This window comes from Hoplias malabaricus, chromosome 7 (genome assembly GCF_029633855.1).
Source record: "Hoplias malabaricus isolate fHopMal1 chromosome 7, fHopMal1.hap1, whole genome shotgun sequence".
Classification (NCBI taxonomy): Eukaryota; Metazoa; Chordata; class Actinopteri; order Characiformes; family Erythrinidae; genus Hoplias; species Hoplias malabaricus.
Genome location: NC_089806.1, coordinates 25,832,973 through 25,851,522, shown reverse-complemented (window position 1 = coordinate 25,851,522; position 18,550 = coordinate 25,832,973). Strand labels below are relative to the sequence as shown.

At 37.8% G+C, this 18,550-nt stretch overlaps 2 protein-coding genes across 2 annotated transcripts; both read left to right on the top strand.

Moving 5' to 3' along the window:
- The first annotated feature begins 2,060 nt into the window (after positions 1-2,060).
- paqr8 (progestin and adipoQ receptor family member VIII) lies at positions 2,061-3,119 on the top strand. Its single transcript, XM_066677645.1, has one exon. It carries the CDS (start codon positions 2,061-2,063, stop codon positions 3,117-3,119), a length of 1,059 nt encoding a protein of 352 aa, XP_066533742.1.
- Positions 3,120-8,623: 5,504 nt separating this feature from the next.
- On the top strand, positions 8,624-18,382 carry LOC136702583 (uncharacterized). The gene is made up of 5 exons (XM_066677709.1): positions 8,624-8,736; positions 12,143-12,265; positions 12,763-12,826; positions 13,293-13,344; positions 16,573-18,382. Exons 2-5 carry the CDS (start codon positions 12,147-12,149, stop codon positions 17,262-17,264), a joined length of 927 nt encoding a protein of 308 aa, XP_066533806.1. The 5' UTR covers positions 8,624-8,736; positions 12,143-12,146; the 3' UTR covers positions 17,265-18,382.
- The last annotated feature ends 168 nt before the right edge of the window (positions 18,383-18,550 follow it).

Here is an 18,550-nt window from a genome sequence, read left to right as displayed (position 1 = left end):
ACCCAGCGTAATAGCAGGATCAGGTCAAATTTCTTTTGAAAGTGACCGGTTGATCTACTGAAGGTGCCATCCAACTGCAGAGACAGGTGAGTTTGAGTCTGTCAGATATTCTATGCTACAATTTGAGCAATATTTGAAATCCAAAATATTTTCTGTAGTAGTTTCCTTAATTTTTGTAACCTAATTGTGACTGCATTTGTTTGACAGAAAGTATCTTTTGCAGGTAAGATTCAGAGGAGTTCTGGTGTGTTCAAGTGACTTTGAATCACTGTATAGCTTGAGATAGATGTTGAACTCTTCTTTTGTTTAAAAAACTAAAAAGAAAAGAAGCTCTAAAGCAATTTGACTAGGGGTAAAGTGTAAAATAAGTGTAAAACATATTACTTACATTCCAGCTCTGGACATTTGTGTTATAAATTATTTTTTAAGGCAACATTAAGATGTTCTTTGTCAAGAAAAGACAAAAGACCTGACTTTAAACAAGCTAGGTGCGGCAGCTAGATAATACCTACTGCCGACTTACGTGTGTAGAGGTGGTGTTTATGGTGGTGTGATAAATAAGGCAGGGAATGCACATTTGTACTTGTCTTGAAAGTATAATAAGGTGTACCTGAAAAACGTGACTCACCAGAGTTGCATAGTTAGAAAACTTTAAAGTAGAATCTCTGCATTTCTGTTAGCAAGAATCAAAGGTTTGACGAGTTTTTGGTTGATTTCGTAAGTGAAAAAGTATAACTGCACATGCTCTACTGTGGAGTTGCTGTTTATACACACTCAGTTACTGAAATTGGAACACCTATTTTGTATCTACACTCCTTTTACATTTTATCAGCTCCACTGACCATACAGGAGCACTTTGTAGTTCTACAATTAAAAACACTAGTCCACCTGTTTCTGTGCATACTTTCTTAACCCCATTTCACTCTGCTCGTTAATGGTCAGGACCCCCATAGGGACACCACAGAGCTGGGGCTATTTGGATGGTGGATTATTCTCAGCGCTGCCATGACCCTGGCGTAGTGGTGGTGTGTTCGCGTGTGTTGCACTGGTATGAGTGTAACAGACATAGCAGTGCAGCATGTGTTTTTAAGATCCTTATAGGTGTAAAGACCGAAACAATAGCTCATCTGTTGTTGCATAGTTTGTGTTGTTCGCTGTTGGCTGGATATTTTTGGTTGGTTGACTATTCTCAATCAAGCAGTGACACTGAGTGGTTTAAAAACTCTAATAGCCCTGTTGTGCCTGTTGTTGCCACTTGTACCAGCACAACACACACTAACACATCAACACCATGTCAGTGTCATAGCAGCACTGAGACTGATCCACTACCCTGTTACCTGCTCTGTGGTGGTCCTCACCATTGAAGAGCAGGGTGAAAAGGGGATAGGAGAGAATGCAGAGACACAGATGTTTAATTTTAGAACTACAAAGTGTTCCTATATGGTCAGTGGGGCATGGAAATGGACAATGAGTGTACATACAAGATAGGTCCTAATCCAGTAATTGTTCAGTGTATGTTAGGTTGTGTATATGATAGGCTGTATTTTTAATGAGCTCAGTGAATAAATAAGTGAATAAAGGTCTAAAAAACCCTTGGTTAAATTAGAGTGTATTCAAAATTGTTAAATTTGTTAAATGATTGTATTAAAAAAGCATAAAAATAAAACTCAATTTTAGAAAATTTATTTTTTAGTTCCATGTAGAATTCATATTTATTTTTTATTATTTAAACAAATTCGACTAAGTTCAAATTTGACTTAGGATGTTCTAGACCTATAAGCCTGCATCCATACAGACCTTACAAGAATGGGAACCTCTCTAGTATGAAAATATAATAAACACACAAGCTTATTTCCATTTTGTTTTTCTAAAATCTAACAGTATATAGAATGTTAGGCAAAATGGTGAGTCCCAATGTGTCGTCATGGTTGATATTGTGCTTTAACTGTAAACTCTACCTACCCTCATATGTTTTTGTTCCTATTCTTTTTCAGAGAAAACCCAAGGGCATCTTTTTGCTTCCACAGTGTTCTGTTGTTGTCATTTTAATGTCCACCATCATGTCCAGTGGAGCTTTAGGCCGACTGAGCACCCTGACTGTCAGTTTTAAGCAGCTGGCCGGACTGCCTCACCTGTCCCACTCGTTCAACAAGTTGCCGGCCCCCCAAGCCACTCTCCCTGCCTCAGAAGTGCCTGTCCTCTTCCGTGAGCCTTACATCCTTACAGGCTATCGGCCGGCAGGTCAGCCATTGCGCTGTTACATTTTGAGCCTCTTCCAAAGACATAACGAGTTGTTAAATGTGTGGATGCATCTCCTGGCCGTCCCTGTTGTTCTACTTCGCTTCTGGTTCTTTGCTGCCTCCAGTGACTTGAGGCAAGGCACTTCTGTGCTCCCACTATGCCTCTACGCCTTGTCATCCCTCACCTACCTCAGCTTAAGCACTGCTGCCCACCTGCTGCAGTCACACTCTGAGTTAGCACATTACTCCCTCTTCTTCCTGGACTATGTGGGCGTGGCAATCTACCAATATGGCTGTGCACTTGCCCACTACTTCTACTGCTCCGAGGAAGCCTGGAGGCAGAGCCTTGTGGGAACAATATTCCTGCCAGGAGCAGCATTCCTAGGCTGGTTATCATGTGCTAGCTGCTGTTTTGCTAAGTTACGTTACCGCAGACCCTATCCCTTCCATAGGAAGCTATTTCAGTTGGTGCCCACCAGTCTGGCCTACCTGCTGGATATCAGCCCTGTGGCCCACCGACTTGTCACCAGGCCTTGGGTTGAGCCAGAGTTCGTGCTACATGCTCTGCAGGTAGCCTTCTTCATGCAGGCTGCCTTCTTCTTCTCCTGTCCTGTGCCTGAGCGGCTCTTTCCGGGATGCTGTGATATTGTGGGTCAAGGACACCAGATCTTCCACATCTTCCTGGTCCTATGCACCATGTGTCAGATAGAGGCAGTGTGCAAGGACTTCCTGAAACAGCAACACTTGATTTTGGAAGTACATGGAGAATCAACAATTTTGCTAGCCGGTGGTTCCTTCTTTATACTGGTGCTATGCAGTTTATTAACTGCAGCTGTAATGAGAAGCAGTGTCCAGAGGCAGCTACAAAAGAAGGACTGAAAACATTTTCGACTGATAAACTTTCGGGTGTGTACCCCAATACTCTGTAACATTCAAATACTTTTGCTCTGGTTCAAGCTTTCAGTGTAACTTCAAGTACAATGTCAAAAACACAGCCTTGAGTTATTTTGACATTGACATTTTAGTCGCTAGACTTAGGCTTGTTGGAAGCTTGGATGGAGCAGAAACATGCACCATCTAAGTTAGAGGCCTTCAGATCCATATTCTGAATCCAGTGTATGGCCCTGTATTTTGTATTGACTAGTTGTCTGATTGGTGCCTTCTTTAACAATGACTGTAAAATTCAAGACCAGAAACTGGATTTGAAGACCTCTTAAAGGCCTAGGTCAGGAAACAGTATTTTATTGGTTGCCAGAGTGTTCATATTAAGTCCTAGAGTGCACTTCATCATTTGTGATTTCTGTGAACTTACACCTTACAGAATTATGAAGGTGGTTTATGTGTATCTGGTTTGTTTGTACCACTTTAACATAAGACTACATTTATAAAGGTTTGTAAATGGTATAAAAGTCTGTATTTTTATGGCTAGAAATGTAAACATTTTAAAGCTCATTAATAATAATTTGTAACACAGAAATAGGAAGTTCAACAGTGACCTCTTTTTTTTGTCTAATACTGAAAGTGTTAAAGAACTTACTGAAAATATCAAGGGGAAGAATAAGCTCAGACCTGAGGATGTGAGTTTAGTCATTTCACATATTAAGGTACACCACATTATCATTAATGCATAAAAAGACACTCTGCTGGTGGTTAATTCATGAACTGGTTAAACTTACTCACTATTTGGCAAATAACAGGTCATTGTTACTCTTTCTATCTTTGTGTTATAATGGATTATTAATGACTATTAATGTATTAACAACATAAACAATAACTATTAATAAACAGATTGTAAAATATTCATAAACATTGATAAGTGTATCTTATCCTAAAGTGGTGCCGGTTTGTTAACGCTGAAGTACAAAGATGTTCTCTGTAAAAATATGATGACAGCTGCTGTAAAGGTTTTATGCAAAATAATTCCGTCCTTTTTTATAGATTACATTTCACAATGCATTGTCAGGAATAATATGACACAATTTGTAGTATCACTGGAAGATTCCCCCTCAGTGATAACTCGGTCATCCGTGGCTGCAATGGCAAGATAGCATTATAAGTGTGACTGTGGGTTCAGGTTGTGAGTGAACATTGTGGACGCAGCCAAAATCCCTCCTTTTTAGAAAATCCCACTGATCTGCTGTTGTCACAATTGTATTTTCAAGAAAAAATGTTTGAACAGATCCAGAGGTGGGAATTCTCAATGATAAAAACTGGGGAAAATGTTTTCAGCCATAGGAAAATATTATGGGTGAACTATATTTAGGGTAAGGGATAAATTACAATTTCTTTTTAAATTTGGTCTTAAAAGCCTGGGGTTTGTCTATAAAAAGAATGATTACACTGATGCTATTCCTGGTAAAAAAAAAATGACATTATTACATGTTTTTGGAAAGTGAGTCTTGCGACAATCTCATGGAAAAAAATGTTTGCATATGTACGTTCTTTGATATTTCTAGTGTGTATGTGGCATATGTGTGACCAGGAGATAACAAACATTTTTGATTATGCAAATATGGCAACATGCAATGCTAGTGCTCTATCTGAGTTGTAATTTAACTGTGACCTTATAGCTGCAGTCTCTTATTTGAATTCATTATATTTGTATTTTGAAAGGTCAAGTTATGTAAACTCTGGTAATGGCCATGTCTTCTGTTCATAGAAGTACTAACACACAAAATGCAGACAAGACTTCATTATTACTGTAACGTTCATAGTCAGTTTACATAATAGAGCTTAGTGGTCTCACTCTCATGAAGGGCCCTGTGTGTGTAATCTATAGTTTAGCCAAGGTTCCCTCATGGCCCACCGTTATGGACATCTGGCAGAGCGACCTATTTGCCGCAAAGGCTTTTCACCCTGGGGCTAATAAGAAAAAAGGAAAGAAGGACTAATCATAAAAGCTGGATTTGGGCTTGCTGCAATCAGGCAGGGGTGGGTTCAGCGAACAAAGAAGTCACTCTTATTTTGCATTCAGAAAACCCAAGACTCTCAGACACAGCTTTCGCCAAAGAGCCAATCATTTGCTGGCTCACTGGAGCAGATTTACTCAGATTTGCTGCAGAATTTTTAGCTGATGTGCAAAACAATAATTATTATTCAAAACGCTCATGAACGACTGTAAGTTTTTATCAATATGTGGGTTTGTTTGTTATGCTCTAACTTCATTGTACTGTATCCAATTAATAGACTTACTATTACCTCAGCCAGGTGAAGCAAGCGGGTTTTAACTCCCTTAACAACAGTGTGTTTTGGATTTTGTGCATTTTACAGGGGTTTACAATAGACTCAAGGATATGTCCTGACAAGAGTATTGATATAGAAATTTGTGCCATTATGCACCTATTATGTATTAATCAGCTTAAAAATATGATAATGGATAATGAATCTGAAATTAACTTGTATATGCCAGTTCAATAATTAAATGAATTCTTTCCAATAGTCTAATTACAGAGGGGATATTTTTATCTTGTAAACACAATAATTTAAAAAATGATGTGTATAAAACCATGTCGAATCATTCAGTGTCAGCCTCTCAGTTCAGTACCAACAGGTGTCGAATGATCCATCTCACAGACTGTAGAAATGAATACTCATTCTTATACTGATTATATTTATTGGAATATAATGAAAATGGAACAGAGTGGTGGCAGACCCTGAAATTAAGGCATACATTTTATCTCAAAATCCAGAGCAGAGAAGCACACATTAAATTGTGGCATGCATGTTATCAAAAAACATTGTACTGACAAATGTAATGCTGCGAGGAAAATAGAAATTGTAAAATATCAATATAAGGCAGTTTTTTCTGTATTGAAAAATCTAATTGAGGATCCACTGTCAAATATAAACCTAAACTTAATCTTTCGTGGGTTGTTACACCTATAACATTTTTATGTGCCTAATAAATGGATTTAGCTTGTTCAGTTATGTAAAGAATTATACAGTAATTTCTATGAAACTCATATGGAAGTTATGTAGTTCTGAGCTCTAAAGTACTGAAATTATATATGTGATGTTCTAAGACAGTCTGTTTACTGTTATTATTTTTTAATAATGGTAAAATGATAAAAATGAAGGCATGCACTAGCCTCCATGTTACTGATGGATATTGATGGTGTTTTAGAGGATATATCTTGGCACTGTAGAATTGGCCAGAATTGATAGCACAGCTATTTTGGTCCAATAATACTCCAATAAAACGTGACACAAGAACATAGTTGTTGTTCTTCTGTAGGCCTACATCAATGACTTCCGAGTTGTGTCCACTCACTGAAGAATTAAAAACCGGATTCCAAAAAAGTTGGGACACTAAACAAATTGTGAATAATAACTGAATGCAATGATGTGGAGATGGCAAATGTCAATATTTTATTTGTAATAGAACATAGATGACAGATCAAAAGTTTAATCTGAGTAAATGTAACATTTTAAAGGAAAAATATGTTGATTCAAAATTTCACAGTGTCAACAAATCCCAAAAAAAGTTGGGACAAGTAGCAGTAAGTGGCTGGAAAAAGGAAATTGAGCATATAACGAAGAGCTGGAAGAACAATTAACACTAATTAGGTCAATTGACAACATGATTGGGTATAAAAAGCGCTTCTCAGAATGTCAGTGTCTCTCTGAAACCAAGATGGTAAGAGGATCACCAATTCCACCATTGTTGCGCAGAAAGATAGAGCAGCAATACCAGAATGGTGTTACCCAGCGTAAAATAGCAAAGACTTTTAAGTTATCACCATCAACCATGCATAACAGGTAGGAGAAGGATCCGGGTACTGAAATGGCCAGACTGCAGTCCAGATCTTTCACCTATAGGGAACATTTGGCGCATCGCAAAGAGGAAGGTGCGACAAAGAAGGCCCAAGACGATTGAACAGTTAGAGGCCTGTATTAGACATGAATGGGAGAGCATTCCTATTTCTAAACTTGAGAAACTGGTCTCCTCTGTCCCCAGACGTCTGTTGAGTGTTGTAAGAAGGGAGGATGCCACACAGTGGTAAAAAATGGCCTTGTCCCAACTTTTCTGGGATTTGTTGACGCCATGAAATTTTGAAACAACATATTTTTCCTTAAAAAATATTTTTTTTAAAAATTTCTCAGTTTAAACTTTTGATCTGTGATTTGTGTTCTATTCTGAATAAAATATTAGATGTTGACACCTCCTCATCATTGCATTCAGTTTTTATTCACAATTTGTTTAGTGTCCCAACTTTTTTGGAATCCGGTTTGTAGTAACTGACAGTGGTATTTTGTACTGCAAATACAATACTTTTATTGTGAAAATATATTCAAAGAGCTTTGCTCATTAGGTTAAGAGATTTAAGAACTTGGGATCCATGAGTGGAGGCAAATTTCCCCTGTAACACAAAATGGTAGTGTGTTGTCCTGACAAAACAACATGTATGTCATTCGTATTCAACCAAGTCATGCTTTTGAATCACATACATTTAAAGCAATACATTGTTTGCACAGATATTTGTATAAATAAAATGGCTGAAAATGTACTGTGTTGTAGGTTAAAATGTTCATTACAGAACTGCTTCGCACTGCACTGTTACACCGAAGCACAGTTATTAACTGTTAACGTGCTATGTTTAACTGATCCAATAGAGGGCAGTACCGTTTCATTTTATAGTCAACGTCAAACGTAAACAGGCGCTGATACAAGACCAGCAGTAATTTGATCTGGATTAGGAGTCCATCTATTTAAGTCTCCTAAAATTACTTATTCTTTCACACACAAAGACGTGTGGTTAAGGCTTATACAAACTAAGAAGAGCCATAGATTATTTGCTAACTACAACCTACTCTATTTTGATAAACATGTGAATACTTTATAGCTTTCTTCACAGTTTTTTTTTATCCCCATGTCTTTATAAATTGATAAGACTGCAGATTGTACATACTCGTGTGACTCAGTGACTTTAACGTACTTTAATTTTCTTAATTTTCTGTAAGGTTGATTATGACCAATGTTAATGCATGTTTGTTTCATAAATGAATATACAGTAAATAAATACATGAATAAATATGCCACAGGAAAATAAAAAATATCAACAGTAACAAATTAACCTCTTTTATGTTTGACTTTAACTTTATGGCATATACTAGACAGTGACTTTACATTTTTGTAAAGATACATGAATAAATACATTTATTATGGTTTATGCTAGTTAGTTCACAGGGCCTGACTGACCAGCCTTAATAAAATATATATTTTATGTTGATGATAATGTATGCTGTTTTGTTTCTTTTGTTTTCTTTTTGTGCGTGCATGTGTGTGTGTGTGTTGAGCATGGAGGAAACATTTATTCTTATTGTAGCAAATATCTCATGCAGATAATGAACTTGAAGGGTTACACAACAGAGTTACGGGAGTGGTGGGGTTTGTCTCTGATATCGAAGACAGGGCAGGAATGAAAGATAGACAGACAGACGGGTTTGGGTGGTGACAAAGACAGCTGAGCATGACTTGATGCCTCCGAAGACACAGGTAAGTCACATTCTAACAAAATATGGACTGGTGTCATATTTTATTTCTAGTAGTTTCTACGCGAAACTATGTTTTTTATGTTTATTGTAACAGTTATTTTATAGGAGAAATGTGCCTTATCACAACATCAAAGTAAATACAAAAAACACATCCAAATCATGGAAGATGACTAGTTCAAATCTGAGCTACTGGTATTCAAAATAGGTGCACTGGGTTTAATTCCAAAATGCTAATACACATTTATAATAATTCTGGTATATATAGATAGAACAGAGGTAATAGCTGATCTATAAGATGCTTGCTATGAAACATAATATCCTACAGATATTGTTATTCGTGTCAAGCCCACTTCCAACAACACATGGAAGGGAAAAAAAAATAATTGATGAAAGAGTTTGGAACGGTTTTGTGTTTGGAAACACTTCATTTACTCCACTGTCTTTATTTGTTTGAATGCACCTGAAATCCCCATGCTTTTGTTTCTTTGTGCTGCTTTAAATTAAAGGTGTGACCTGGAATGCAGGGCAGTTAAATATTTACATGGTTAGTTACTGTGTGTTTTCATTGGACTGGAACATTAAGCCTAAACTTAAAAGAAATCTTTGGTGTGTTGGTCCACACTGTATCCGTATTTTATATTGATCATCTTTATATATGTATTGTATTGTATAGTATAGTATTGGCTTGTGCAGAGTGACTCTGCAAGACCCCAGTCTTTGTAAATATCAAAGTCTGTAAACAGAAATGAATTATTTTTATGTGTGAGTGTCAGACTTTAGAAGTGTTCTCTTAACCTTTTCCAACTCTTCTAATGTGTGGATATCTGAATTTGTAAAGGGCCACCACAGACTCTGCTAATGCTAACCTGGCAGTCACAGTATCACACTGGCCTAAGACGTACAATATATATATATATATATATATATATATATATATATATATATATATATTATGTTTCCAAACATAAAAAATACCATATTTTATTAATTTATTTTAGTTTGCTGGTTATAAGTCTAACTGTTGTGTGAGCTTAATATAGTACTGGATGTTTACCAGGCACTAGAGTAGACACTGCTTTCTGTCTACATACTGTGACAAGCCATGACATGTGACTTTCAATTACCCTGCAAGCCTGAAACATCACAGCCCTTCAATCCTGCTGTATCCACAAGCAGTAACTGTACTACAAACCCATTTCCAGAATAGTTGGGAAATATTAATTATGCAATAAAGACAAGAATCTGTTATTTGTTCATTCTCTTGAAGCTCTGTTTAACTGACAAAAGCACAAAGAACTGTTGTTTTCACTGGAAATTTGTTTGATATTTTTATATACAAATACAGAATTTCATGATTGCAACACACTCCAAAGTTGGGACACAGGCAAAAAAAAAGTTTATAAAACATTCAATTTGTACTGTTAAACTGCCATGGTTGGAGGGAACATGAGGGAGGCGGATGTACATGCAAGGAAAACTTTATTTCAAAAACAAAACCAACAGAGAACACAAACACATGCAGGGAGGCGAAAACACAGACTAGAATAAACCGAACAAACTAGGACAGGAAAAAACTATGACAGGAACAGAACAAAAAATAGCTGTGAACTGGTGTAGACATCAGTAAAACACAGAGACAGAAACAAACATCTACACACAAGAACAGAAAAGGGAGCTCTGCAAACAAGGGGGTATATATACACAGGAACATAGACCACAGACAAGGAACACCTGGGAAGGATAACAAGAGGGCAGTGACTTAGGCGGGACTAAAGCTGGGCTAGGACGGAGACAAGAAAAAAACAAACAGGGCTCATGTGCTAAACGAGCACATGGCAGAGAAAACAGACATAAAACAGATGACAGCACAGGGCAAGAGGATGACATGAACATTATAAGCCTTACCACTGGTCATATCTCACCATGCTTTGAAAACTTTGTTAGAAAATTAAAACAAAAATATTTCAGCAAGGAATTTATTTTTTCACCTTTTATGGTACATCAGTCATTCATCTGCAACTGCTTATCCAGTTCAGTGTCCCCATGGATCCGGAGCCTACCCAGAATCACTGGGCGCAAGGCAGGAACACACCCTGGAGGGGGGGCCAGTCCTTCACAGGGTGACACACTCACACATTCACTCACTGTGGGAGGAAACCGGAGCGCCCGCAGGAAGCCCATGCGGACGCAGGGAGAACACACCAAACTCCTCACAGACAGTCACCTGGAGCAGGACTTGAACCCACAACCTCCAGGTCACTGGAGCTGTGTGACTGCGTCACTACCATTCCACCCCATTTATGGTACATATTATTCTGAAAAATAAAAAAATCCAGAGAAATCTCAGTCCGAGTATACATTAGGTATTCTGTGCTAAAAACAGAAGGGACCATCCAGCTGTTGTGAGCAAAAGGTGCATCTTTGAGGATGAAAGAGCCAAACTAAGGCAACTACATGACACAGAAAAGCTGATGTCTTCAAAAACAAATTTTTAAAAAGGGCAAAATGTTCACTTGCAAAAGTGTTACAATTAGTATATCCTCTGTTATTAAAGGATTACAAATTGTAATTTCAAGGAAAAGTGATGTAACACTGTGTTCAACATGCCTCTGTCCTAACTACTTTGAACAATTTTGCAGGTATCAATGCTAAATGTGTTTATAATAAAGTTATTGGAAATTACTATACATCATACAATTACTAAACATTTTTATTGAAAGTTTCTCCCAACTTTTCTTTTTTGTAAAGTATACTGTACTACATGGAGCATGCTAAATATAATAACATACACCTAATGTGGTTTAATGTTAACATGTTATAATTAACAAGTTATAAAGTGCATGGTTTAGGACATACACACATTTATGGTTCATATCTGACTGCATTTTGTTATGGATTTGTATGAACTTTAGGTACTTTTTGATTCTGTGCTGCAAAGAAATGACAGAAATAGGTGAATCTCTTGATAGAATGATACACTAGTATAAACCCTATATTCTAGACAGATATTGTTCAGGCATCTGGACAAGTCATGTTTTTTCATTTCATCATTTTTGTTTATATCATTTGAGAAGCCTGCCTTTTTTTATTGTATGAACAATGAAACTCATACTAATAGACGAAAAGAATACAGAATGCTTTATAATTCAAGTGGTAATCCAGTCAGTTATTAAAATGACAACAAATAAATAATTATAATAATATACTGGAAACACTAAATAAAACATCTAAAAAGACATTTGGCAACTATGATTTTTAATTAAATATTTTTTTACAGTTATATGGGTTACATATACCTACCTATATATACTTGGCATTTTATTTAATTTACTTTAACAAAGCTCACTCTTAAGACTATATGTAGAACTGTAAAAATACTTAAAGTTGATTCTGTTTCTGTTTCTAAGAGCAATGGCTCTTAGCTTTGGCTGGACGTCAGGCTTCTCTTCCTCCTTAGAGATCATTATCATCACCATCATCTTTGCTATTGTCTACATCAAACTACACACCTTTTGCATCAACTGCTTCAGGTAATACCTTCCCTTTCTGCAGGTATTATAATAAATAATATTAACAAGATATTCATGATCCTGTCAGCAAAATTCATTTTGAAATTAGGAATTTTTTGCTGCTCCTACACATTTTAGAGCGGGAAAAGTTATTATTTAGGTATAGCAATAAAATTTTGCCATATTAAATAATTTACAGTCAACACCCTGACAAGTAAAATATTTACCTTAATTCAACCCACATATTTAGCTAGGGTTACATCCTGCTTCACATATTATGTCAAAGATTTAGCCGAAGAAGCAGCTGCTCTGGCATGTCCTTAATTCTTCAGCTGTAGTTAGTGGAATGTTGACGGGTTAGATACGTGTCAGTGTCAACAACAATTTGTCACATATGAAATAACTGTAAAAAGTGTTTATTATTAGAAGGTTTTCCTATTTGAAGTGCACTGCCACTGCTTATGTTGCTTTAAAATTAGCAAATACAGGTGTTTATCACTTATCCATGTCAACTACAGCCAGAAACCTGAGTCTCCACACTGCCCCGAAAAGAAAGATATTCCCTCATCTGTGCTACCAAAGGTAAGGTACATACGGAAAATATAAAGCACACCTAATTTTCACTGGCTGAAATTACTGTTACATTTAAAATATGCTGATACACTAACAGATGTTTTACAATATCACATCATAAACTATTAACCAAACATGTGTTTCACCTCAGACATATTTCATTATGTTTCATACCACATTCATCTTAACAGGAGCTGTGGATAATAGGGCAATTAAAATCCTTAACAAATGAGTTGGAAGGTATCAACAGGAGTGTAAAGGCAATTTCCGCATAGGTGCTTCTTTCATTTCCTCAGTGAAATTGATACACCTTTAGAATGGTAATGTGTGTCCTCTGTGGTTTGATAGGCGAAGAGCTGAAGCCAATTTTTTAAAGGGTTGGGAGTTTATAAACAGTGTTTACAGAGCTGTCAGTTTCAGACCCTGCTGTCTTGAAGTGATGAATATTCATGGTGGTTTATTTAATCTCTCGCAGGAGACAAAAGAAGATCAAGGGGGCACAAACAGAACCTCGGGCAGTGAGCTTGGTTGGTCCATCTGCTTTTTTTCTCATATGTACACTTAAGGTACACATGGCAGTGTTTATGTGGGGAAGAAAACAGTGGGGAAGACAACTTAAAACCGAAACCAGTCTGCATCAAGTGACAAATTTCTAAATTTACGTTCTTCAGCATTCTTCAGTCTATGATCAATTATAAAAAGCAGTAATACTATGATAAGTGATATTGGCCACCCTTCCAATTTGTTTGTGATAAATATACACTTGAATACCATAGTAGTTATGGCACTTTGACCTTTTCACTTTTAAAGCAACACTAGGTTGTACTTATTCCTTAAAATTACAGCCTCAAAATCACTGTGATGCTCCACTGAGCTGTAATAGGGAGAACAGAGCCTCTGTCATTGCTACGCCAGACTCAGCAAATAAATTTGGTAAATTTGGAGAGTAGCAGACCTCTACCTCCTACTTCCCCTCCCTTTCTTGATTTCAGGACAGTGCTGTAAAAGTGAATTACACTCTGCAACTGTATGAGGATCATAGGAGTGTTCTTAGGTTTGTAGTTCCAAATTTTCCTGATACATGGCTATCAGTGGCGATTGCTCTAAGACTGCAAGGGAAGCTCAGCTTCCCCTAAAATGTCAAAAAAATAAGTGATCAAATATATACTGTAGTGTGTACATGTCATTGAATAAATATGCACTACAACGCGCTCAACTTTTGTTCAGAATCAGCTTCTTATCACTGGTAAAGACGCGGCTTTCCTCTCAATCATTCTCACAGTGCTTTAAACATTGCGGACGCTGAGCATCCACAGAGTTCAATAGAGAAGCAGCGAAGTACAGTGAAACGAGACGAGCCATTGGATAAATGCTGGGCTTTGTCCCGCCCATCAGACGCTCTGCGTCTCTGGGGGTCTATGGGGTAGTGGGCTGGCCTCGGCTGGCCCGGACGCTCAGCTTCTGCATGATGATTGGATGATCTGTCTGAGGCTGAATCCCTTTTTGATTGACAGCGAAATGAGCGAATCAGAGATCCTTTGGTGTAAAGATCCGTGGGAGCACAGGCGGACACACTTCACATGGGCCAAGGCCGTTTAAGCAGCCTAGCTCTGCTGGCCATTGAGAGGACACTATTCAAGTCCCTGGAAAAGACGCCTTGTTGGTACGACAGAGTCAAAAAGCATTTTCTTAAAAAGGAACGAAGGGGAGAATTTACGTATAAATAAACCGACACATTTTATGATGTAGGCCGAAATTCCCCTCCTTGAAAGACCACCATCCGCCACTGATGGCTATCCATGCTTAAGAGTGGACACTTTGATTCAAAGCATTGCCATTTGATGTATTTACTGTGTTTTACTGTAGGTTTAAACTTTGTTGCACAAAGAAGTGACCTCCAGATTTCTACCAGTACTCACACCATAGTGCAGCTTCTGCCACCTAAGGTTTATTCTCACAATAGAGGCAAGAAATTTAGCTTCTAAGGATTTAAAATATATTGATGGCAGATATACACCTATCAACCATAACATTATAACCACCTGCTTGTTTCTACACTGTCCATTCTCTACAGACTACAGACTCTAGTCCATCTCTTGTTCTGTATACATTGTTACTTTGTTCTTCAATGGTCAGGACCCCCACAGAGTAGGTGTGATTTGGGTGGTGGATCATTCTCAGTGCTGCAGTGACACTGATGTGATGGTGATGTGTTAATGTGTGTTGTGCTGGTATGAATGAATCAGACAGCAGTGCTGCTGCAATTCTTAAACTGCTCTTTGTCACTGCTGAACTCAGCCCACCAACCAAAAATATCCAGCCAACAGTGTCCCATGTTCACTCATGAAGGACTAAAGGATGACCAAAACAAAGAGTGCAGCAACAGATGAGCTACTGTCTCTGATTTTACATCTACAACGTGGACCAACAAGGTAGGTGTGTCTAACAGCTTGAACAGTGAGTAAACGCAGTGTTTAAAACTCCTGCAGCATGGCTGTGTCCAATCCACTCGCACCAGCACAACACACACTGACCTGCATCGCTGAGAATGACCCACCACTCAAATCATACCTGCTGTGTGGTGGTCCTGACCATTGAAGAACAGGGTGGAACAGGGGAGAATAAAGTATACAGAGCAACAAATGTACAACAGTCTGTATTATGTGCCCCAGTATCTTCAGTGAAACTCACCAGTGGAAACAAGGAGGTGGTTATAATATTATGGTTGATCAGTGTGTATTACTTAATATAATAGGGAACAATAATAGGGAAAAGTGCATTACCATTAACAGAACATCCACTGAAAATATACTGATAGAGGTTTGGTCATGGCCAAGGACCTCCAAAAAAAAGCTGGAAGTAGTGTTGATGGGGCCAACAGGGGCAACCTGGTGATCAGTGTGGATCCCAATGGCCTTAGTGCATTGATAGGGAAACAGTACTGATCAAATGGCACCATAATGAGATGTTAAACCGAGGTCCTGACTCTCTTAGGTCAAAAAAGATCACAAAGCATTTCCTAAAAAAGAGAGAAGGTATTAACCTGATGCCTTGCCAAATCCTACAGTCATCCCCAGCTCCAAAAAATTGTCTCAGTCATTCCCTCTACTCTTCTCTTTACCTAATAATGAATGTACTGGTGCAGATTAGCTGCCATTACAACATCCAGGTGGATGCTATAGGTTGATTGTGGTTGACTCGAAGGGTCTAGAAAAGTGTTACATAAATATATCTACTCTCATCATCATCACCCATTATGGAAGGTCAATTCAGCTACCTTAATTGTAAACACTCTGGAGAAGCTGCATATAAGTACTATGGTCAATGTCAAGTGTGTGATAGAGGGGTACAAATTCACAGCACCAGACTATGAAGCAGTGTCTCCCCACCAAGGATCTCATAGCTGAAATACTAATATCAACTACTAATAGCAATATTCCAACATCTAGCATATCCTCTAGTAGCTTTCTCAAATGAGTAGATCACCAAAGGGGGACAAAAATGTAATCATCCCTTTAATTTCAGAAGAAATATTGCATGTTCACAAAATTTTCCATATAGTGTCTATGTTATCATGTAAAATGTTTCAATTGCAATAACAACAAATAATAATATATTAGTTATCAACAAAATCAGCCTAGCTATTACACATATGTGCATGCTTATAGAAATTATATTTTAAATAACATTATCCTTGCTATATTTAATTTAGTGCAGCACATTCTCTGAACATTGTCATATCTCTCCCTTTACAGCTGAATCACATGGATTTTTCCCTAGGGGGAATATGCCCAGACTTCCAGACACTCCGGTCTTCTCCATTGAATCTGCAGGCTCATTGTATCCAAGAATTCCAGACCCCACACTGTTTCCGTCAACTTTATATCAAGCCAGGGCTCAGGCGCAACCAGTGCTTCGGGTCCCTTTAATACAGAGGACAGAGACAGTCATTAGGGACCAAGATATACTGGACAGAGAAGATCAGACAAATATCCATAACATATTCAATGAACACACATACTCTCTCCTAGAGTGTGTCAGTGAGGAACATCCCTATGAAAGTATAGGCATGGAAAGGTTTTGTGTGTCCACACCTCCCTCTCCCCTTGAAGGAGCAACTGAAGACCAGTCTGATAGTGAGAGCCACTATCAAACAGTGAGTGGACCAGGAGAGCTTGCTGCTAGTCAATCATCTTCATTCCATAATATGATGGACAATAGAGAGACAGAAAAGCCAGAACTGCTGTTCCCTCCTCTCCCAAATGTGAAGGATGACCAGTGTTTGGCAGGCACAGAACAAACTGTTATCTATGCAGCAGTAAACAGGCACAACAAATCTATTAAACTACAGGAACTCTCTCTTTCACCAGGTGAATTAGTGCTGGATGAAGAGGAAGAAGCAGAGGAAGCTGCACCTCCAGTTCCAGAAAAAATATTTGAAAAGTAGAATAGGGGCTGTATCTAAATGATTTATTTTAAGTGGTGCTTGAAATGATGACTAAACTAAATTTAAATAAATATCTTTATAGTGCCTTGCGCCAAGTGATTCCAGGTAGGCTCTGGACCCACCGCGACCCTGAAATGGACAAGCAGTTACAGACAATGAATGAAAAAAATGTCTTTATTGTAGTTCTTTTAGATCAAACTGATAAATACACTGCTTTCCTTCATATAATGTGAATTGAAGCTGTTGTAAAATGCTAAATATATTCATATGAATATTCATGCTTTCATTTTGATTTCAAGACTGTTCAAAGTCAATTTATGAGTAAGATTATTTTAAAGCAACAAGGAATGCAGTATAGTTTTTATTCGTGTCATAAATATTTTTTATCTGGTTTCTGGGGCTAATCGTTTTAGCCTAAAATGACAACAGTGACAAAACATTTGGCAAAAATTTAATTCTGGCTAGTAAAATAAATTAAAGATATATAATTCACGTTTAACTCATGAATTATATATTTTCACTATTCATTCATTCATTCATTCATTATCTGTAACCGCTTATCCAATTCAGGGTCGCGGAGGGTCCAGAGCCTACCTGGAATCATTGGGCGCAAGGCGGGAATACACCCTGGAGGGGGCGCCAGTCCTTCACAGGGCAACACACACAGTCACACATTCACTCCCACACTCACACCTACGGACACTTTTGAGTCGCCAATCCACCTACCAAAGTGTGTTTTTGGACTGTGGGAGAAAACCGGAGGACCCGGAGGAAACCCACGCGGACACGGGGAGAACACATATTTTCACTATTAAAAATGTTATTGTCAGTTGTTAAAAAAGAATATTGAAATTTCCTACCCTCCTTCAAAAGATATATTGTGCAGTTTCTGAGGTGCTGAGCCTACTCTAATCTCTATTCTTACTATTACAACATAGTAAAACATCACAATGATTATGAAGCTTTAATTTTAAGGCATTAGTCTGCCCTTAGATCATACTACCTAGTGTTCCTTTAATGTTTAATCTTCTGTCAACAAGCATGCAGAGTTGCTGTGAGATTGATGTAACAATTAAGACTATATTAAAAATGTTAAAAGGGAATTCTACCCGTATTTCCTGCCCAATTAAATTGATCTGTTTTAATTGATTACTTTGTCAACAAAGTCATCTGTGATTCAAGAGGCAAAATTTTACAATGGTTTGGGGTAATGTTGAAAAATCCATTCCTGATTGAGTTTGAATGAAGAATGGTGTTTGAAGGCAGTATAGTTCCGGAATAACCAG